Source organism: Tachysurus vachellii, chromosome 2 (assembly GCF_030014155.1).
Source record: "Tachysurus vachellii isolate PV-2020 chromosome 2, HZAU_Pvac_v1, whole genome shotgun sequence".
In the NCBI taxonomy this organism is placed as follows: Eukaryota; Metazoa; Chordata; class Actinopteri; order Siluriformes; family Bagridae; genus Tachysurus; species Tachysurus vachellii.
Genome location: NC_083461.1, coordinates 7,616,550 through 7,639,706, shown reverse-complemented (window position 1 = coordinate 7,639,706; position 23,157 = coordinate 7,616,550). Strand labels below are relative to the sequence as shown.

Here is a 23,157-nt window from a genome sequence, read left to right as displayed (position 1 = left end):
TCTTCCTGATGGTGTTCAGGACTCAGACACACTTTCCCAGTTTAAATGTAGATTAAAAAGGTATCTCTTTAGTCAGGCATATACACAATACTTCCCATAATATTGTTCTCTAATACATCTGACCAAATGCACATTATCATTTAGTGCTTGCTAATATTATGAACAGCAGCTACGTTCATTCCTCTTCACTACTTCTCTCTTTCTACCCATCCCAAAGCATCCAGAAATTGTACCAGCTCCGACTGTCTTTGTGCGATGAAGATTTTGGACCTTCACTGAGATGAGGCCGACTCTGTGAGAATCCTGAGGCATCTAGAGATCTACCAGCTCCAGAGACTTAGAATCTACAATACTAAAGAGGAGATTCCAACTCCATTTGGTCTTTTTTCAGTTAGGCTGTATATTTATAATCACACTCTCCAGTATCACTCATATGAGGATGAGGTTTTCCTTGTTTGAGTTTTGTTCCTAACAAGGTTTCTTCCTTTACCATTCAAGGGAGTTTTTCCTCCCCACAGTCACCTGAGTCACCTCAGACTTGCTCAATGGGGATAAATACAAACACATTTAAATATATCTAATATTAATCTTGAATTTTGCATTCTATTAATCTTTATATCATTCTTTATAATTACCAATTGTTCTATGTTTATGTTCGGTAATGCTGCTTTGAGACGATGTCAATTGTAAAAAAAACGCTATACAAATAAACTTGAATTGAATTGAATTGAAATAAACTCTCAGAGATCATAAATATTTCAGAGAACCCAATACGATATATTTTAAAAAGGTCGATTATAAGTGGAGTGAACAAATTCTTGGTAATATATGCCAACTTTTGTGACTTCAAGAGGCAACAAATTTCAGATGCCATGACATTAATATCAGCATCATAAACATTAGATGTTCAGTTATTTACCACTAGTTAGCACTAACTCTGAAACAGAACAATAATTGCATTCAGGTAATCATTCACACCTGAAAATGTATATTTTAATTAGATTTAAATCTATTGTTTGAAAACTGTTAAAGCTGTGTTTTGTATAAGATTCTTAACTGCTTCCTCTGTAAAAGTCTACAATCAATAAGAAAAAGTAAAAAACTAAAGAACATTTTCTACAAGCTTGTATGCTCAGTTCCAGCTTATGGTTCCAGCTAATGGTCATGAATACGTTTGTTAACTTGCGTTGATTTTATGGTTTGTTGTCTATGCTAACAGCATAAATGTTCATGTAATTCCCTGTGCAAATTCTCTGCACAATAGAATTATAAACACCCAAGAATTTAGTGTGAAATCTGTACATTTATTAGATGGAAATAATTCATATTTACAATAAAAAGAATACAAAAATATACAAAAGCACACAAAATACTATGTGAAAGTTATTCAGCGTCCTGCACCACTTTGAATAATTATTGTTGTTACTATTATTATAAGAAAATCTCATTTTATCATCAATCTGTAGGAAAAAGTTAGTATTATACATGTAAGGCCCTTGAGGATTATATGCCCTTATTTATATCACTTTACAATTGTGTTAATGTAAGTAATGCTCATTAGGGTATAATACCACCAGTAATAAGATTGATAACTTTCTTTTTCTGAGAAGGTAAACAATGTTAATATAAATATATATATAGAAATGTCAAAATCAATCCAATGTTTTAAACATTCCTCAAAATCAGAAAATGAATCATTTCACATCAGTGAAGTTCACAAACATTTACACCATTTAGCAGACACCTTTATCCAGAGCAACTTACATTTTTATCACATTTTATCACAACTGAACAATAAGGGCCTTGCTCAGGGACCCAGCAGTGGCAGCTTTCTGGACCTGAGATTCGAGCTCACAACCTTCTAATCAGTGGTCTTGCACCTTAAAAACTTAGCTACCACATCACAGACCACAGAAATTTAGCATCACACAGTGATAAGTAAAACAAATATTTCACTGAAACCAGAAATGAGGACATACAAAAAGAAAGAAAGAAAACAAAATCTTCTTCTACATATCTGGGATTATATTCCTCCTTGTCAACTAGATATTTTCATCCCTTTGTTGCTTTTTAATTTTCTGTCCTTCTTCTGAGACAGAGACTGGCATAAAAATGAAAGCTTATCTTTCTGAGCAACAACTATGTATCATGATTAGATTAGGTTGATTTGTTGTTTTATATCTTGAGCTGTGATATTTTGACAATCGCATTGTTCAGTAACTGACATATGAATGTTCTTCCTTTTTCGATAGAGAGCCAGCATGATGATTATGGCGAGGACAAACACGATCCCTAAAAGAGCAGCAATTGTATTTGAACGATATTCCTTGTTTTCTTCTTCACTACCCATTTTCTCTGTGAAAAGACAAAGGACACCATTTAATTAAAAGCTCAAATCACATCTTTTGCAACAAATAAAATATGTCAACAACACATTGAAAGTAAAGGGCATGGCATACCTGAAGTAACATTGGTTGCAGAATCAATAGTAGGGGGATCAACTGTACAAGGCATTGAGAAAATAATAAAATTATATAAAATAAATGCACTGCAATCATTCATATGTAAATACGTTAAGGAGCAACAAATGATAATTACCTATATTCACATTGAATATTGTTTTCTTAAATCCAGTATTCATTTGTACCCCAAATGTCCATTTTCCGCTGTGATTCTTTGATGCATTCTGAATTGTCCAATTAAATTTATGAACTTTAGCATCCATATTCTTATCAGCCATATTCTCCTCACTGCAGTAGAATTTTTTCTCACTGTTATTTAGTGTCCATGAACAGTTGTCTGTTAAGCTAGCCTCAGTACATGTAACATTGCAGGTTAGATGTAATGGTTTTCCAACAGTCCCAGTTTGATTTCGACAGTTTATTTCAATTTCTGTGGAAAAAAAGGAAATAAAGTGTAATATTTTCACAAACACACAGACTGTACCATGTCACTCATTATCCACATTTGGTGTTTAAGCATGTGACTCACTAGTGAAACTTTAATCTGTATATTATTATAGAATTATTATAATTATAGAATTAGTATAATTTCTACTGACCTCCATAGACTTTGATAAGCAGGACTTGAATCAGCACACAGCGAAAAAGACGTGTTATTGCCATGACCTCCTTCCTAGAATAACATAATACAATACGTGTTCAATCAGATAACAACCCAGTTCGTGACAGCGTCCCTATGCAAATTATATTTTGCTTGACTGTATTTACTCATGCATTGTTCCTTTGCTTGGGTAATTTGGACTTTGTATAGCAGATTAGTTTCATTTTTGTCTCTGCGCTTTAACACCAGGATATGATACTAAGCCGAGTTCCTGAACATAAAATCTTTACATGATTACAATCAGCAATTTTACCTGTGATCAGAATTTGGGTTTTAAGATTTATAAATGTTAATCTCTTTGATTAGCATCACTAAAAATAAATGCAGATAATTGCAATTATTATAATTATTATTGTTAATATAACTATTATTAAAAGAAAACTTTATAGCCAGTACAATATCAGTATATAATAGTATGATAAGGTGATTTCTGATATGAACATAAAAAGCTAATCGCAGAATTTCTGCACATCATATGCCTTTATATTTTTCTCTTCTCTGCCTCCAAACATGCCAAAAAACATTTTTAGGTAAAACAATACACAATAATGCTACTAATAAACTACTGAAAAATAAATTTATCTTAATAAATTTAAATTGAGTGTAATATTGGAGCAAGCTTATTTCTGTATATATCAGTTTGATCCGTTTTCCTTTAATCATACACCTTTTCGCCCTGAGCATCATGTGAAAAAAAAATAAAAAATTAAATGAAAAAAACAAAAAACAAAAAAAAAAAAACGGAGCTGAAGCCCACAAATCATGCAGATACTTACCGAGTGTTGCTGCTACATAGAGAGAGAACTCAGCAATGACTAAATCTATTCAGTGCACCAAGTCCTCTGTGTGGCCACTCCTCTACTTTCACTTTCTAAATTAGTAGCAGATAACAATCTCACCCCAAGCTTGTGTAATCAGTTATAGAAAGTGAGTGTAAACACGCACAACAGAGGTATTCAACTAAAATTGAAAGAGGTCCAGTAAGAGAAAATTTCTTGAAGCAAAGGTCCAGAAGATCATAATGTCTAACTAGTTAATGTGATATATATATATATATTTAAGTAGCCTAGTAGTTGTATCAACATCTGCAAGCAATCAATACCTAAATGCAGTACAATAAACCTTTTGACAATATTTATTGTCACGTAACATAGAACTGAACATACGTATGATTGTAGATATGTATAACGTTCTCTCATTAAATAAATAAAAGTAGGGCTACATTTCAAAATAAATAAAATGTGAACATTGTGTGTTTAAATAAAGTGCTTAACTTTCCCTTTTATATCTCAGTGACAGAACTGAGCTCTAGCTTGGCTTGGGTTAGGGTTAAACCTGGGCTTGAATGGAGTAGGGCCGTTCTCATACACATGTGGAGGTGCTCATTAGTGAGCTTGGAACGATATTTAGTTTTATGTTCATTGTAGAGAAAGTTGCCTCGCAGTTGTATGTAGAGCCAAACATGGTTAGGATGTACAGTATAGGGCTACTTTCCTCAGACCTGGGAAAGCTGTCTCAGTGACGCTGTCTTCAGATTTGAGTGGATATGTTTGTTCAAAACCTTTATGTTTTGTCTCATAATGGCGTTTCACATTGCCACTTTTAATAAGTGCCACGGTTTCTGAACATATGAGACACACTGGTTTAGTGTGAACAGGGCCGGCCCTGCGCATAGGCAGAATAGGCAAATGCTAAGGGCGCCGCCCACCACTAGGGGCGCCCAGGCGCCCAAATTATTATTTTTATTAATATATATATATATATTTTTTATATTAATATATATGTATATATATTTTATTACCTGAGAAGTATTTTATTTATATATTTTTTATATATATTTTATTGCTGTATGAAAGGCAAGGAAAGCAAGGTATCCGTAATATAGTTTTTTTTATATAGTTTGTGTGTGTTTCCAAAATATTTTCAAAATAAAGAAAAACAGGACAAAGCTGTGCAGTTTGTTTCTGTGTAAGTTTGTAAGAATTTTTTTGTTTTAAAGCAATATGATGAAATTTGTTCCACTAATAAGGTGTCACAAAATACCAACGCAGCAAAATGCTGGAATATGAAGCCCTACGGAGTGCCATCTAAAAGAGCTAACATATATGGAGGAAGATTACATACCATCATACACACCTCATATTCATTTACTCATCCTCACGGTCCACAAGAGGGAGGTAGTGCGCTGTACCATTACTTAACTCATATCATTATTAATTTTAAAGCATGATACGTAGTAAAAAGATATCCAGTAACTACATCAAACAAAAAGTGTGTTTGTGTGTAGAAGTGATAGACTGTTTTGATGTTAAAGACATTAACGTTTGAAAGGTCAGAAATATGGTTGAAATATCATGAAAGGTTTTACTTCTGTCACAAAAAAAAACAACATATACTTATACATATACATATACAATATCTCAGGCTCTGTACACAGCACAAAATTGCCACTTATTCTGCATAAGATGAGACTTTCTGCTCAATATTTATAGAGCATTGAGCTTGAAAAAACAATTGGGTTTCACTGTAGTAACCTTCAGGTAATTCAATTGATTTGCTTGATTTTGACCGACTAGATTACAGATTTGGTGGAAGTTCTACAGTGTGTGAGCATTAAGTGAACACATATTTCACATTATGTACCTGAAAGAAATAAAGAAATAGAAATACCAACAGATCTGTTCAATCATAGTTTATTTGGGGAAAACATATCTATTTAGCTTATGTACTGTATCAAATGTTCCAATGAGCCAACAACAGTAAAATCATTTCATTTTAGTCACAGTCTATAAGATATTTGCCCATCACTCAGTGATCAGAAACTTATCTATTCATTTCTATATCAGATAAGTTTCTGATCACTCAGTGATCAGAAACTTATCTGATATAGAAATGAATAGATTTCAGATTTGAATTATTATTATTATTATTATTATTATTATTATTATTATTATTACTATAATTATAAGAAAATTTCATTTTATCATCAATCTGTAGGAAAAAGTTAGTATTGTACATGTAAGGCCCTTGAGGATTATATGCACTTATTTATATCAATGTTAATATAAGTAATGCTCATTAGGGTATAATACCACCAATGATAAGATTGATAACTTTCTTTTTCTGAGAAGGTACTGTAAATGATGTTAATATAATATATTATTATATAGTATATTAATGTAATATACCATTTAGCAGACACCTTTATCCAGAGCAACTTACATTTTTATCACATTGTATACAACTGAACAATAAGGGCCTTGCTCAGGGGCCTAGCAGTGCCAGCTTTGTGGACCTGAGATTCGAACTCACAACCTTCTAATCAGTGGTCTAGCACCTTAAAAACTTAGCTACCACATCACAGACCACAGAAATTTAGCATCACAGAGTGATAAGTAAAACAAAAATTTCACTGAAACCAGAAATGAGGATATACATAAAGAAAGAAAGAAAATAAAATCTTCTGCTACATATCTGGGATTATATTCCTCCCCGTCAACTAGATATTTTCATCCTTTTTTTGACCTTAATTTTCTGTCCTTCTGCTGAGACAGAGACTGGCACAAAATGAAAGCTTGCCTTTCTGAGCAACAACTATGTATCATGATTATATTAGGTCTTGATTTGTGATATTTTGACAAGTGCATTGTTCAGTAATTGACATATTAATGTTTTTCCTTTTTCGATAAAGAGCCAGCATGATGATTATGGCAAGAACCACCACGATCACTAAAACAGCGGCAACTGCATTTGAACGATTGTTTTCTTTAATTGTTTCAATTGAACTATTGTTTTCTTCGTCTTTATGCAATTTCTCTGTGAAAAGACAAAGGACGCTATTTAATTAAAAGCTCAAATCACATCTTTTGCAACAAATAAAATATGTCAACAACACAGTGAAAGTAAAGGGCATGGCATACCTGTATTTCCTTTGGTTGCAGAATCAGCAGTAGTGGGATCAACTGCACCAGGCGTTAAGAAAAGAATAAAATTATATAAAATCTATGCACTGCAATCATTCATATGTAAATAAGTTAAGTAGCAACAAAGGATAATTACCTATATTCACATTGAATATTGTTTTCTTAGATCCAGTATTCATTTGTACCCAAAATGTAAAACTTCCGGTGTGATCCTTTGAAGCATTCTGAATTGTATAATTAAATGTACGAATCATGCCACTAGAAACATTCTTCTCTACACCGCATTGAGTGCATTTCTTAATTGGTATTTTCCAATAATACTCAGTTGTTGAGCTGTTTTTATCACATTTAACATTGCAGATTAGATGTAATGGTTTTCCCACAGTCCCAGTTTGATTTCGACAGTTTACTTCAATTTCTGTGGAAAAAAGGAAATAAAGTGTAATATTTTACACTTATTTGTCAATATGTGTGCTTTAACTATATGTCAATATGTGTGCTTTAACTCTCTTCATTTGAATATATTGTCTTCTGGTAAAGTAGGTTCCTGACTTTTGTATACTATCTGCTTAACTCACTTTGTTCTAGAGTAGTGTGATTTGAATTGTTATATTCTATACCATTGATTTTTATAGTGTTGGTCCTTGTTGTTCTCTCAGCTGATTAATCAGGAGTAGTTTCAGTCTACCTTAAGGTGTGAATTGGGGGCAGGGCTTACCTATTTAAATTGAAGGTTCTCCGCTACAGACGCTAGCGTCTGTAGCGGTTTGTAAGTATCTCTCTCTCTCTCTCTCTCTCTCTCTCTCTCTCTCTCTCTCTCTCTCTCTCTCTCTCTCATTGTAAACTTTGTGTCTAATACTGTTTTGCTATATTCTACCATACCTTAATTCTCACTCTTGACTGCAAATATGTGCCTTAAACCCATCTCTGTACTCAATTCCTACACTCGCAGACACTCTCGTCCACAGAGCAGAGGTCACAATCCCAGTAACCTCATCTACCCTCCTCTGTTGTGTAAGTCTCAAACAGTGGTGGTAGGTGGGCTCTGGAATTGCCAGTCTGCTGTGAAAAAAGCTGATTTTATCTCTGCTTTAACTTCCCATTACTCCTTTGATTTTCTTGCGCTAACAGAGACCTGGATATCCCCACAGAACACTGCTACACCAGCTGCTTTATCCTCTGCCTATGCTTTCTCTCACTCACCACGAGAAACAGGCAGGGGTGGTGGTACAGGTTTATTGCTGTCAAAGAAATGGTGCTTTACACCTCTCCTCTTGTCTCATTTAACCATCTCCTCTTTTGAATTCCATGCCATTTCAGTTACCTCTCCAATTAACCTTGTTATCATTGTTGTTTACCGCCCTCCTGGTCCCCTAGGTGACTTCTTGGAAGAAATGGACACACTGCTTAGTGCTTTCCCTTCTGATAGCTCCCCCCTGACAGTGCTTGGTGACTTCAACCTCCCCTCTGACAAGCTACATTCTTCTTCCCTCCTGTCTCTTCTTGACTCATTCACACTCACACTCAACAGCTACATCCCCACACACAAAAGAGGCAATGTGCTGGACCTGGTTTTCACCCGTCCTTCTCCAGCTACAGACGTGACTGCTACCCCACTACACGTCTCTGATCATCACCTGGTATCCTTTACCATCACTCTCCCTACCCTACCTAAAACTACCTCTCACCCCCTCGCTCTAACCCGCCGCAACCTTTACTCTGTCTCCCCTTCTTCTGTAGCTTCTGGCACTCTTTCTTCCCTTCCTGATCCTGAGTCTTTTTCCTCACTGCCCTTGGACTCGGCCACAGATACTTTCCTCTCATCTCTTTCCTCAACTATGGACTTCCTCTGCCCTATGTCCACTAAACCCAAGAAAACTTCTTGTTCTGCTCCTTGGCTTTCAGATGTGCTGCGCAACAATCGAAGAGAGCTAAGATCATCAGAGAGAAAGTGGAAGAAATCACAACTTGATGCAGATCTTGATTCTTACCGAACACTCATGGCCAAGTTCTCCTCAGATGTGACTTCTGCCAAGACTTCCTTCTACAAGGAAAAGCTTGAAGCTTCCTCACATGACCCTCGGAAATTCCACAACATCATCTCTTCTCTGCTCAACCCCCCGGCTCCACCTTCTTCATCCTCCCTGACTGCAGAAGACTTTGCTTCTTTCTACCAGGAGAAGATTGAGGAAATCTGCCGGACCTTCACTTCAGCCCCGACTGCACTTACATCTCAGAGTATGGACTCCCCTACACCTTTGTTGTCACATTTCTCAACTGTAACAGCAGAAGAGATTCTAAAACTCATCCAGTCTTGCAATCCTACCACCTGCCCATTGGATCCACTCCCTTCCACTTTGCTGCAGACCATCTCGCAAGACCTTCTGCCCTTCATTACAACTATCACCAATAGATCCATAGCATCTGGTCAGGTACCAACTACCTTCAAGAGAGCAAGGGTTATTCCCATCCTGAAGAAACCTGCTCTGGATCCATCAGACATCAGTAACTACAGACCGGTATCACTTCTCTCGTTTCTTTCAAAAATTCTTGAACGCATTGTCTTTAATCAACTGTCTGTCTATCTCTCACAGAACAACCTCCAAGACCCCAACCAGTCTGGCTTTAAAGCAGCTCATTCCACAGAGACAGCCCTTTTAGATGTCTCTGAGAAACTACATGCTGCTAGATCAGCCAATCTCTCATCTGTCCTTATCCTCCTTGACCTTTCAGCAGCGTTTGATACGGTCAACCATAAGACTCTCTTAGCCACCCTCAGGAGTCTTGGGATATGCGGATCAGCTTGGGAATGGTTCGCTTCCTACCTGGAAGGACGCTCATATCAGGTAACATGGAGGGGAGTGACATCTGCTCCACGCAGACTCTCCACTGGCGTCCCACAAGGCTCAGTACTTGGTCCTCTTCTTTTCTCCCTGTATACTCACTCTCTTGGTGAAGTTATTTCCTCACATGGGTTCTCTTACCACTGCTATGCTGATGATACACAACTTATCTTCTCTTTCCCACACGCAGATGCCACAGCTTCTGACCGGATCTCTGCATGTCTGGCAGAAATTTCATCATGGATGACTGCTCATCAGTTAAAGCTTAATCCTAGCAAAACTGAGCTGCTCTTCATCCCAGGTGATTCATCCCCAGGTCATGATCTTGCTATATCCTTGCACAACGATCTGATCTCCCCTTCAGCCACAGCTCGCAACCTTGGGGTAACCATGGACAATCAACTGTCCTTTTCCTCTCATGTTGCTAATGTGACTCGCTCATGTCGGTTTCTTCTCTACAACATTAGAAGGATTCGACCATTTCTGTCCACACAGGCTGCTCAGGTACTTGTTCAGTCTCTTGTCATTTCTAGACTGGATTACTGCAATGCACTGCTGGCAGGTCTACCTATGAACGCAATCCGTCCTCTGCAAATGATCCAAAATGCAGCTGCCCGGCTTGTTTTCAACCTGCCAAAGTTCTCTCATACCACCCCGCTGCTGCGATCCCTCCACTGGCTTCCGGTAGCTGCACGCATCAGATTCAAAACACTGATGCTGGCCTACAAAGCCAAAAATGGACCAGCTCCCTCTTACCTCAAAGCCCTCATCACTCCTCGCACTGCACCCCGCACCCTCCGATCTACCAGCACTGCTCGACTGGTTCCACCATCTCTCAGGGTAAGAGGCAAGTATACTACAAGACTCTTCTCTGTACTGGCACCAAGGTGGTGGAACGAACTTCCCCTAGAGGTCCGGACAGCTGAGTCACTGGCTATTTTCAAGCGGCGGTTGAAGACCTACTTATTCAGGAAACACTTCAACTAGCACTTCTTTCATTATCTTTTGCATTTAAAAAAAAAAACAAAAAAAAAAAAAACACACCTTTGACACTTTCATTGTAACTTTGAACAAATGTTTTAAACTCATGGTATCTTAAGTATGTAACTTAGTGATCCAGCATTAATGTATTCAATGTAAGAGATTTAAGCACTTATGTACGTCGCTCTGGATAAGGGCGTCTGCCAAATGCTGTAAATGTAAATGTAAATGTATTTTCACAAACACACAGACTGTACCATGTCACTCATTATCCACATTTGGTGTTTAAGCATGTGACTCACTAGAGAAACTTTAATCTGTATATTATTATAGAATTATTATAATTATAGAATTTGTATCATTTCTACTTACCTCCATAGACTGTGATAAGCAAGACTTGAATCAGCACACAGCAAAAAAGACGTGTTATTGCCATGACCTCCTTCCTAGAATAACATAATACAGTACGTGTTCAATCAGATAACAACCCAGTTCGTGACAGCGTCCTTATGCAAATTATATTTTGCTTGACTGTATTTACTCATGCACTGTCCTTTGCTTGGGTAATTTGGACTTTGTATAGCAGATTAGTTTCATTTTTGACTCTGCGCTTTAACATCAGGATATGATACTAAGCCGAGTTCCTGAACATAAAATCTTTACATGATTACAATCAGCAATTTTACCTGTGATCAGAATTTGGGTTTTAAGATTTAAACATAAAGATTTAAACATTTAAGATTTAAACAGAAAACTTTATAGCCAGCACAATATCAGTATATAATAGTATGATAAGGTGATTTCTGATATGAACATAAAAAGCTAATCACAGAATCATATGCCTTTATAGTTTTCTCTTCTCTGCCTCCAAACATGCCAAAAAACATTTTTAGGTAAAACAATGCACAATAATGTTACTAATAAACTACTGAAAAATAAATTTATCTTAATAAATTTAAATTGAGTGTAATATTGGAGCAAGCTTATTTCTGTATATATCAGTTTGATCCGTTTTCCTTTAATCATACACCTTTTCGCCCTGAGCATCATGTGAAAAAAAAAGAAAAAATTAAATGAAAAAAACAAAAAACAAACAAAAAAAAACAACGGAGCTGAAGCCCACATATCATGCAGATACTTACCGATGGTGAGTGTTGCTGCTTCATAGAGAGAGAACTCAGCAATGACTAAATCTATTCAGTGCACCAAGTCCTCTGTGTGGCCACTCCTCTACTTTCACTTTCTAAATTAGTAGCAGATAACAATCTCACCCCAAGCTTGTGTAATCAGTTATAGAAAGTGAGTGTAAACACGCACAGCAGAGGTATTCAACTAAAATTGAAAGAGGTCCAGTAAGAGAAAATTTCTTGAAGCAAAGGTCCAGAAGATCATAATGTCTAACTAGTTAATGTGATATATATATATATATTTAAGTAGCCTAGTAGTTGTATCAACATCTGCAAGCAATCAATACCTAAATGCAGTACAATAAACCTTTTGACAATATTTATTGTCACGTAACATAGAACTGAACATACGTATGATTGTAGATATGTATAACGTTCTCTCATTAAATAAATAAAAGTAGGGCTACATTTCAAAATAAATAAAATGTGAACATTGTGTGTTTAAATAAAGTGCTTAACTTTCCCTTTTATATCTCAGTGACAGAACTGAGCTCTAGCTTGGCTTGGGTTAGGGTTAAACCTGGGCTTGAATGGAGTAGGGCCGTTCTCATACACATGTGGAGGTGCTCATTAGTGAGCCTGGAACGATATTTAGTTTTATGTTCATTGTAGAGAAAGTTGCCTCGCAGTTGTATGTAGAGCCAAACATGGTTAGGATGTACAGTATAGGGCTACTTTCCTCAGACCTGGGAAAGCTGTCTCAGTGACGCTGTCTTCAGATTTGAGTGGATATGTTTGTTCAAAACCTTTATGTTTTGTCTCATAATGGCGTTTCACATTGCCACTTTTAATAAGTGCCAAGGTTTCTGAACATATGAGACACACTGGTTTAGTGTGAACAGGGCCGGCCCTGCGCATAGGCAGAATAGGCAAATGCTAAGGGCGCCGCACACCACTAGGGGCGCCCGGGCTCCCAAATTATTATTTTTGTTTATACATATATATTTTTTAAATTAGTATATATGTATATATATTTTATTACCTGAGAAGTATTTTATTTATATATTTATTATATATATTTTATTGCTGTATGAAAGGCAAGGAAAGCAAGGTATCCGTAATATAGTTTTTTTTATATAGTTTGTGTGTGTTTCCAAAATATTTTCAAAATAAAGAAAAACAGGACAAAGCTGTGCAGTTTGTTTCTGTGTAAGTTTGTAAGAATTTTTTTGTTTTAAAGCAATACGATGAAATTTGTTCCACTAATAAGGTGTCACAAAATACCAACGCAGCAAAATGCTGTTATATGAAGCCCTACGGAGTGCCATCTAAAAGAGCTAACATATATGGAGGAAGATTACATACCATCATACACACCTCATATTCATTTACTCATCCTCACGGTCCACAAGAGGGAGGTAGTGCGCTGTACCATTACTTAACTCATATCATTATTAATTTTAAAGCATGATACGTAGTAAAAAGATATCCAGTAACTACATCAAACAAAAAGTGTGTTTGTGTGTAGAAGTGATAGACTGTTTTGATGTTAAAGACATTAACGTTTGAAAGGTCAGAAATATGGTTGAAATATCATGAAAGGTTTTACTTCTGTCACAAAAAAAAACAACATATACTTATACATATACATATACAATATCTCAGGCTCTGTACACAGCACAAAATTGCCACTTATTCTGCATAAGATGAGACTTTCTGCTCAATATTTATAGAGCATTGAGCTTGAAAAAACAATTGGGTTTCACTGTAGTAACCTTCAGGTAATTCAATTGATTTGCTTGATTTTGACCGACTAGATTACAGATTTGGTGGAAGTTCTACAGTGTGTGAGCATTAAGTGAACACATATTTCACATTATGTACCTGAAAGAAATAAAGAAATAGAAATACCAACAGATCTGTTCAATCATAGTTTATTTGGGGAAAACATATCTATTTAGCTTATGTACTGTATCAAGTGTTCCAATGAGCCAACAACAGTAAAATCATTTCATTTTAGTCACAGTCTATAAGATATTTGCCCATCACTCAGTGATCAGAAACTTATCTATTCATTTCTATATCAGATAAGTTTCTGATCACTCAGTGATCAGAAACTTATCTGATATAGAAATGAATAGATTTCAGATTTGAATTATTATTATTATTATTATTATTATTATTATTATTATTATTATTATTATTATTACTATAATTATAAGAAAATTTCATTTTATCATCAATCTGTAGGATAAAGTTAGTATTGTACATGTAAGGCCCTTGAGGATTATATGCACTTATTTATATCAATGTTAATATAAGTAATGCTCATTAGGGTATAATACCACCAATGATAAGATTGATAACTTTCTTTTTCTGAGAAGGTACTGTAAATGATGTTAATATAATATATTATTATATAGTATATTAATGTAATATACCATTTAGCAGACACCTTTATCCAGAGCAACTTACATTTTTATCACATTGTATACAACTGAACAATAAGGGCCTTGCTCAGGGGCCTAGCAGTGCCAGCTTTGTGGACCTGAGATTCGAACTCACAACCTTCTAATCAGTGGTCTAGCACCTTAAAAACTTAGCTACCACATCACAGACCACAGAAATTTAGCATCACAGAGTGATAAGTAAAACAAAAATTTCACTGAAACCAGAAATGAGGATATACATAAAGAAAGAAAGAAAATAAAATCTTCTGCTACATATCTGGGATTATATTCCTCCCTGTCAACTAGATATTTTCATCCTTTTTTTTTCCTCTTAATTTTCTGTCCTTCTGCTGAGACAGAGACTGACATAAAAATGAAAGCTTATCTTTCTGAGCAACAACTATGTTTCATGATTATATTAGGTCCTGAGTCCTCAGTAACTGACATATTAATGTTCTTCCTTTTTCGACAGGGAACCCGCATGATGATTATGGCAAGAACAACCACGATCACTAAAAGAAAACCGACTATATATGAATGATTTTTCTTGTTTTCTTTCTCTGTGAAAAGACAAAGGACACCATTTAATTAAAAACTCAAATCACATCTTTTGCAACAAATAAAATATGTCAGCATCACAGTAAAAGTAAAGGGCATGGCATACCTGAAGTAACATTGGTTGTAGAATCAGTAGTAGTGGGATCAGTTACAGTACACAAGGCATTGAGAGAAGAATAAAATTATATAAAATATATGCACTGCAATCAATCATATGTATATAAGTTAAGGAGCAACAAATGATAACTACCTATATTCACATTGAATAATGCGTAATTAGCTCCAGTATTCATTTGTACCCAAAATTTACATTTTCCGCTGTGATCCTTTGATGCATTCTGAATTGTCCAATTAAATGTACGAAGTGCACCTTTAGCATCCATATTCTCCTTACTGCAGTTGAATTCCTCATTGTTATTTAATTTCCATGAACAGTTATCCGTTAAGCTAGCCTCAGTACATGTAACATTGCAGGTTAGATGTAATGGTTTTCCAACAGTCCCAGTTATATTTCGACATTTGATTTTAATTTCTGTGGAAAAAAAGGAAATAAAGTGTAATATTTTCACAAACACACAGACTGTACCATGTCACTCATTATCCACATTTGGTGTTTAAGCATGTGACTCACTAGTGAAACTTTGATCTGTATATTATTAAGGAATTATTATAATTATAGAATCAGTATCATTTCTACTTACTTCCATAGACTGTGATAAGCAGGACTTGAATCAGCACACAGCGAAAAAGACGTGTTATTACCATGACCTCCTTCCTAGAACAACATGATACTCGTCCTTATGAAAATTATATTTTGCGTGACTGTATTTACTCATGCACTGTCCTTTGCTCGGGTAAGCTTTTCTTAATAAAAAGAATTAAAACAAATATATACATTTTTAATTCATAAATGTTAATCTCTTTGATTAGCATTACTAAAAATAAATGCAGATAATTGCAATTATTATAATTATTATTGTTAATATAATTATTATTAAAAGAAAACTTTATAGCCAGTACAATATCAGTATATAATAGTATGATAAGGTGATTTCTGATATGAACATAAAAAGCTAATCGCAGAATATCTGCACATCATATGCCTTTACATTTTTCTCTTCTCTGCCTCCAAACATGCCAAAAAACATTTTTAGGTAAAACAATGCACAATAATGCTACTAATAAACTACTGAAAAATAAAGCTCTGTTAGTAAATTTAAATTGAGTGTAATATTGAATCAAGCTCATTTTTGTATATATCAGTTTGATCTGTTTTCCTTTAATCATACACATTTCACCCTGAGCATCATGTGAAAAATGTTGAAAATAAGTTGAAAAAATAAATAAAATAAAAATGAAATAAAATAAAATAAAATAAAATAAAAAAACAGAGCTGCAGCCCACAAATCATGCAGATACTTACAGATGGTGAGTGTTGTTGCTACATAGAGAGAGAACTCATCAATGACTAAATCTATTCAGGGCACCAAGTCCTCTGTGTGGCCACTCCTGTGCTTTCACGTTCTCTGTTTTATGTTTGATGAATGAAAAAAGTCTGTGGATGCACAGATGCAAATCAGTGGCTCATTTTACATAAACTTTATTAGAATATCAGGAGACAGATACATTAACACCCCCTAACTATGAGCATAGATAGGCTCAGATTATGGGAAAGGCAAACAAGAGAAATTGAACCAGGGAGAAAGAAAAAACAGCATCATGAAAACTTCTTCTTCAAACTCTTTTTGTTATAAAGCAATATGATGAAATTTGTTCCACTAATAAAGGGTCAAAAAATACTAACCACAGCAAGAGACTCCCAGTCTATCACGTCTACACACAAACACACTTTTTGTTTAATGTAGTTACTGTACTTTTTTTTTTTTTTTTTTTACTTAATATCATGCTTTAAAATCAATAATTATTTATAATTAATGGTACAGTGCACTACCTCCCCCTTCTGGACCGTGTGGATGAGTAATTGAATGGACTAGATTACAGATTTTGGTGGAAGTTCTACAGTGTGTGAGCATTAAGTGAACACATGTTTCACATTATGTACCTGAAAGAAATAAAGAAATAGAAATACCAACAGATCTGTTCAATCATAGTTTATTTGGGGAAAACAAATTTATTTAGCTTATGTACTGTATCAAATGTTCCAATGAGCCAACAACAGTAAAATCATTTCATTTTAGTCACAGTCTATAAGATATTTGCCCATCACTCAGTGATCAGAAACTTATCTGATATAGAAATTAATAGATTACAGATTTGTGCACAATACAAATCACACATAAACTCAGATCTATAATTTATAATAACCTAAATGAAATAGATGTGGATTAAACTGTTCACTAATTTAATTTAATGTTTTTTAATATGAAATCATATTAATTCATCACTAAGTTTTTTAATATGAATCTTATTATATAAAAATCAGGCTTGAAACATTATTTCTTAGGATACACGGTTTATTTGATTTGGCACTTTTAGCCTTCCTGATTAGAACTAGAAACATTCTTGTCCTTCCTGAACAGTGATAAGAATGTTTCTCTGAGGTGCTTCATGACTGTTTATATGTTTCTGTCCCTCCTCATTCCAGATATATTTCCGTAATATATACAGCCATTGTGATGTATATTGCTATCCTAAAGTAGGTCAACTATTATGCAACAAATGAATGATATTTTAACTAACTGTGTTCAGGGAAACAGTCACTCTAAATAATATGTAAAGAGGCACATATTGTCCTTAGGCATTAAAGCAATCCAGAAGTGTGTTTTTCTTATTTCTCCCCATTTATCTACACCTACTTCCTCTACTTACAAATAAGTGGTCCTAAAAACCATTTGTAAGTAGAGGAAGTAGGTGTAGGTCATTTACAGGGAGCATTTTTCTAAATATAGATTGTTTCAAATTTATCCAGATGTTGAGGACAAATGTGACAGATGACACTTGAGTCGTGTTTTTTTTTTTCCGTTCATGACTATGTAATTATTTGTCGGGTTATTTCAGTACAATGCCCACTATTCTGGAAGTACATTTGCAACACTGCCCATTGATCGCTAGTTTTGGACTTTCAGTTGAAGCATCTCAGTTAAACTTCATGCAAAATGAAGTTATTAGCTTTACATCATTGTTGGCCAGATATTGCCGAAGCCTTCATCACGGGAAGTCCACTGTCCCACCATCTCACTCACAATGGCTAAAGGATACAGCATTTTTTATTAAGCTTGAGAAAATTAAATATACAATAAGAACCATTTATTTCAGATTTCATAGGCCTTCAGGTTTTGCCATATTAGGTTTTCTTTTCTTTTGTAAACCTAAAATGTCTTATATTTATCAATTGAAAAGGGCCAGGACCCATGTTGGTTGTTGTGTTTTTTCTTTTTACTTCCTTTTTATTATTGCTATTATAATTATTGTTGTAATTCTTTTACTTTACTCCCTTTTCATGTAAAACCAAAATGGTATTCTGTATCATTATGAGACGTTTGTTTCCAATAAAAAGACTTTACAAAAAAACAAACACACACACACAAAAAAAAAAAAAAAACAGTGAATAGAGAGCTTCCTAGAATGGGTTTCCATTTCTGAGCAGCTGCATCCACGCCTAACATCACCAAGTGCAATGCAAAAGGTCGGATGCCTTGGTGTAAAGCACGTGACCACTGGACTCTAGAGCAGTGGAGAAGTGTTCTCTGGAGTGATAAATCATGCTTCTCTGTCTGACAATCCGATGGACCAGAGTTGAAGCTGTTATAGCTGCAAAGTGTGGGCCAACCCAACTTCATATTAAACCCTATGGATTAAGAAATGGATGTTATTACATTTCATGTGCAAGTAAAGGCAGACATCCCAAGGCAGTAGCATTAGGCAGACATCCCAAGAGTAGCATTAATCTTCTATAGGGAAGTTAAAGCAGAAGAACCATCATAAGAACCTGGACAAGCAGAAATCTTCTGGGTTGTCCTGTAAAAAGACAAGATTTTTTTTAGTCTAAACCCAGCATCACAGCTCTTGCAGCACATAAAAAGCATTCTCTCTCTCTCTCTCTCACACACACACACACACACGCGATTGCACACACACACTAGCTGTGATTGACGTGGCAAAGAGAATATGCCACTCCTCCAACCCAGAGAGCGATTTTTAGCTATTTTATCAGAATCATATTCAGCATTTTTACATATTGTTTCAGGGGATAGGTTTTTAACACAGTCACATATTATTGATCAAATAGAATACTTTACCACATGTAAAATATATGTGATTTTCCCCCAAAAGGAGTATGTAACCAATTATAATGATATTATAGTATTATCATAGATGAAACTGTTTTTTTTCATGATGAAAAATTTGGCACAGGTGAAAATATACAAAGCTAAAGAAACATACTGTACCTGCTCAAGCAACAGGAGCATGGGACACTGTCAAAAGAGTGAAATTAGTTAAAATTTGTGCACTTCAGACACATGTACTGCATAAAACATAAATAGATAAATTCATTCATTCATTCATTTTCTACCGCTTATCCGAACTACCTCGGGTCACGGGGAGCCTGTGCCTATCTCAGGCGTCATCGGGCATCAAGGCAAGATACACCCTGGACGGAGTGCCAACCCATCGCAGGGCACACACACACTCTCATTCACTCACACAATCACACACTATGGACAATTTTCCAGAGATGCCAATCAACCTACCATGCATGTCTTTGGACCGGGGGAGGAAACCGGAGTACCCGGAGGAAACCCCCGAGGCACGGGGAACACATGCAAACTCCACACACACAAGGCGGAGGCGGGTATCGAACCCCCAACCCTGGAGGTGTGAGGCGAATGTGCTAACCACTAAGCCACCGTGCCCCCTAAATAGATAAATATTAAAGGAAATTTACTTTTCAAGAAGAATTTGCTTTCATCAGTTCCAGTTGTCATTCATAGATATATTCCTAATGGTACAAATAAATGTGTGATTGTCCTTACTTATCTTAAACATCTCTGTATTATTTAACTTGTCTTTGTTTTGCCTCCAAGTGTAATTTGACCAGAAACATTTATCACAATAAACAGTGCAGTTTAAAACTAATTTAGCCCCCAATTATTTGGTTTGGACAGGAAGCCGTAACTTCTGAAAACAAGAAAACAGAAAATGCGAATAAATACAGAGGTTGTCACATTAAAGATAATGTAAAAAAATATTTAAATTTAAATTATTTTATTTCATTTCTTTCCACATATGTGGCTCAACTTATCACATACAGTAATTTTAAATGTGAAATATTTATTATATATTTAATTTTCCTGTACTCCCATAAATTGCAAATAGCAGGATTTCAATTAGTGTAATTTGCAGACAGAATGTTTTTGCCATTGCCTTTTTTCTTTGGAGCAATTCATAACCGTTTCAGTTTCAGTTCACAACAGGATGGAGTGAAATGAGATTTCTATCTTTCTCTCACCTCTACATGTTTTTGACTCTAACCGCATACTTACCACCTTCCGTTATAAAGAACAGTGCTCTAATACACCTCCACTTCACAAGTTGGTCCAAATCAAATAATAAGCAGATTACAGAGACAGTCACTATAAAGGAATCAGGAATAGGAAGCGATCAGTATAAGGCCCTTTTAATCTATAAATAACAATGAGTGGAATTTCCTTATTTTTTGAGGCTAAATATGTTACACTATTATAGAACTTCATGTGTGTTGAATTTATGTCTAGATTTTTTTTGCACTCCATTCTTACAAAGTAATTTTACCTGCTTTCCTCTTCTCAAATCTTCATATTCCAAGACCGGGAAAAAACAGACATGCTTGTTTTTACGCCACATTTACTTGCTGAAACCATTATACCAAACAGAATAATAAATATAATATATGATGAGAACAAGTGAATCTCTAAATGTGATTGCAGAATCTCATCAACATGACTCACCGAGTTAATAATATTCTAATAGACAATGCCTCGGTAATTAATATACATACATTATACAGACATTACAGATTCATCTGGGTATTAATATCTCTTGTACAGGTCAAAGCGTGCCAAATAATCTAACATGGGAATGTTCTGACCGAGCATACAAATATAGGCCTATTCTGGACAAGCTGCAGTTGATGAACTGATAATCCATGATCCATCCTTATACCGAACATTCAACATACATTTGATTTTTTTTCTCCAAGCACACTTTCATAAAAACATACAGAACATAATACAATAATGGACTGATTCGTAACCACTGCCCAAGTGAAGAAAATCAGACACACTGACACCATTTCCACCTAATCATATCAAGAGTCTTGTACAGTATGTCAAGTCCACTTGAAGAGATGCATTTAAATTTTTGGCCAAATATCTGTGGTTGTCCAGATCTGTCTCAGATCGCTGTATCGCTCATAATAAGCTTTCTATGCTGACCTTTGAACTAGTTGTCCTACTGTATGTAAACGTCAGTTGCTTTGCTTAAAACAAATCAATTAAAATCACATTTTGTGTTCAGGTTTACTTTTATGGTGCCAGCTTTCTTATGATGTAATGCATTGGTGTTTGGTCATGAACGGCAGGGATCAAAGAAATGAAAAGTTACGTAATAAGATTATTAAAACTGGTTTTAAACACAATACATTTGGAACTGATTCAGATATTGGAGACACATGAAAGGACCAGGTGTGTAACGAGTCATTCAGAAAGCTAGTTAGGAAACATGAGAAGCCTAAAAGACAGCCAAAAGACATGGTATATTTCTCATTTTCTCACCAATAGATTCACTGCTTTTCTGGAGAAGAGAGGAGATTACAAGAAGCCATCACTATTCAGCCATGCTGGCCACATTGGACAAAAAACACTCAGCCAAGAAAACCAAGAAAAAGAACAAAGACAAGTAAGAAGTTATAATATTCAAAGGTAAATAAACTCCAGAGACATCATAATAAAGGTAAGAATATTTAAGTTTGAGTGCAAGAGACATTCTGGGGCATACAAATTTTTGCATTCAAAAAGAAAAGCCACTTATTTGATCTCTTTACCGAGACCATCTGCTCAGTCCACAAGTTGCAGTGCCATGAGAAGTTATTTTTAGTGCCATAGGGACTTGTAGGGACTATTAGTGCTCACTCACATTGTTACTCCTTGGTTGATTCACAGAAGTGTTTTATGGATAAAATAAAGGGCTAGACAGAATCCATTCAAAATGGCTTTCGGTGTGACTATATTGCTATACACAGTTTTTCACACACCTGGTTCTGCACTAAAATCATACTGGGAGCTGTTTGGGATTCAGTCCATTTCCACACAGAAATGGATCAGCTCTGTGCTGTTATGAGTGTGTATAAAAATTGTGGGCACAAATAGGAAGGAACCTTGTGGAATGAGATGCCCTTTGTTCCTATGAGCATAAAACAAATATGTAAATGGTATTTCAGTATGTTTTGTAATAAGACAGATCTCCACCATCACCGGTTTTATTTGGACCGAATGACCCTTACACAACTGCTATTATGATGCAGTACTTACAGTCATTTTAAAGGTACAGAGCTTTTGGTCCTAAGATTGATTCAATCTGAGATTTGAAAGTGTGCAAATCCGAAGTACACGTGGAAACTGAAGATGCAAAAAAAAAGTGTGATGAGCAGATAAATTCCTTCCATCTCTTAATTCAGCCCTTGACAAACGCCATGGAGTGTCTCACATGTTTCTGTCCCTCCACATCCTTCCTCAGCACCTGCACACCTTTGACCAGATTATGAACTCTGAGTCAAACTCAGTCAGGATCTGTGCCCTTTACTTCAAGGCACAGAGAGCAGGAAAAGCGAATGACCTCACTTCCTTTCTAATACAAAGAGCTATCGTTAAGGTTCCTGAGTCACTTCCTGACAGCCTGACGATAGCTGTGTCTCTGGCCTTGATTAGTGCCGGTGCCTGTGCCATTGCCTGTTGTGGACGGAGCCTTCTCTCTGGTACTGCATATGCCACTGATTTCCTGGAGACTGGGGCTGGACTGAGCCCTCTGTAGTGAGCCCTCGGCCAGCAGCATGGCCTCAAACACTGAAAGATCGTCACTCTCACAGCGTTGCTTTGCTCTCAGCAGCATGCTGTATGTCTCATATCTTGTTTTCTGAAGGGAAAAGACAGAGAAG

At 35.7% G+C, this 23,157-nt stretch overlaps 2 protein-coding genes and 1 long non-coding RNA gene across 6 annotated transcripts in view; all 3 read right to left on the bottom strand.

Annotated features, from left to right (window-relative positions):
• Positions 1-1,283: 1,283 nt before the first annotated feature.
• Positions 1,284-12,085, bottom strand: LOC132862890 (uncharacterized). Of its 3 annotated transcripts, none has more exons than XM_060895233.1 (5): positions 12,013-12,075; positions 3,062-3,135; positions 2,599-2,892; positions 2,460-2,501; positions 1,284-2,355 (listed from the first exon to the last, which is right to left on the bottom strand). In XM_060895233.1, the coding sequence occupies exons 2-5, from the start codon at positions 3,123-3,125 to the stop codon at positions 2,153-2,155; spliced, it is 603 nt and encodes a 200-aa protein (XP_060751216.1). In that variant the 5' UTR covers positions 3,126-3,135; positions 12,013-12,075; the 3' UTR covers positions 1,284-2,152. The 3 variants fall into 3 exon arrangements, with proteins under 3 accessions (XP_060751216.1, XP_060751205.1, XP_060751227.1); XM_060895222.1 differs by lacking the exon at positions 12,013-12,075 and adding an exon at positions 3,900-3,937; XM_060895244.1 differs by lacking the exons at positions 1,284-2,355; positions 2,460-2,501; positions 2,599-2,892; positions 3,062-3,135 and adding exons at positions 5,801-6,939; positions 7,044-7,085; positions 7,183-7,464; positions 11,243-11,316 and having other exon boundaries at positions 12,013-12,085.
• Positions 12,086-18,615: 6,530 nt separating this feature from the next.
• Positions 18,616-19,432, bottom strand: LOC132859110 (uncharacterized). Its single transcript, XR_009649707.1, has 3 exons — positions 19,415-19,432; positions 18,955-18,983; positions 18,616-18,813 (listed from the first exon to the last, which is right to left on the bottom strand). It is a non-coding gene; the product is annotated as an uncharacterized LOC132859110 (long non-coding RNA).
• A 1,400-nt stretch (positions 19,433-20,832) lies between these two features.
• Positions 20,833-23,157, bottom strand: part of LOC132862873 (PH and SEC7 domain-containing protein 1-like) — a 42,444-nt gene continuing 40,119 nt past the window's right edge. For both annotated transcript variants that reach the window (XM_060895193.1, XM_060895201.1), the window contains one exon: positions 20,833-23,135. In XM_060895193.1, the coding sequence (XP_060751176.1) occupies positions 22,884-23,135 (252 nt within the window). In that variant the 3' untranslated portion in view covers positions 20,833-22,883. The remainder of the gene's footprint in view (positions 23,136-23,157) is intronic.

Bases quoted from the DNA above. Each gene is read 5' to 3' on its own strand.
- LOC132862890 (XM_060895233.1), bottom strand. From the start codon at position 3,125: ATGGCAATAACACGTCTTTTTCGCTGTGTGCTGATTCAAGTCCTGCTT. The intron at 2,893-3,061 runs GTCAGTAGAAAT...TTTTTTCCACAG, and splicing joins GCTTATCAAAGTCTATGGAG to AAATTGAAATAAACTGTCGA. The intron at 2,356-2,459 runs GTATGCCATGCC...GTCTTTTCACAG, and splicing joins TGCAACCAATGTTACTTCAG to AGAAAATGGGTAGTGAAGAA.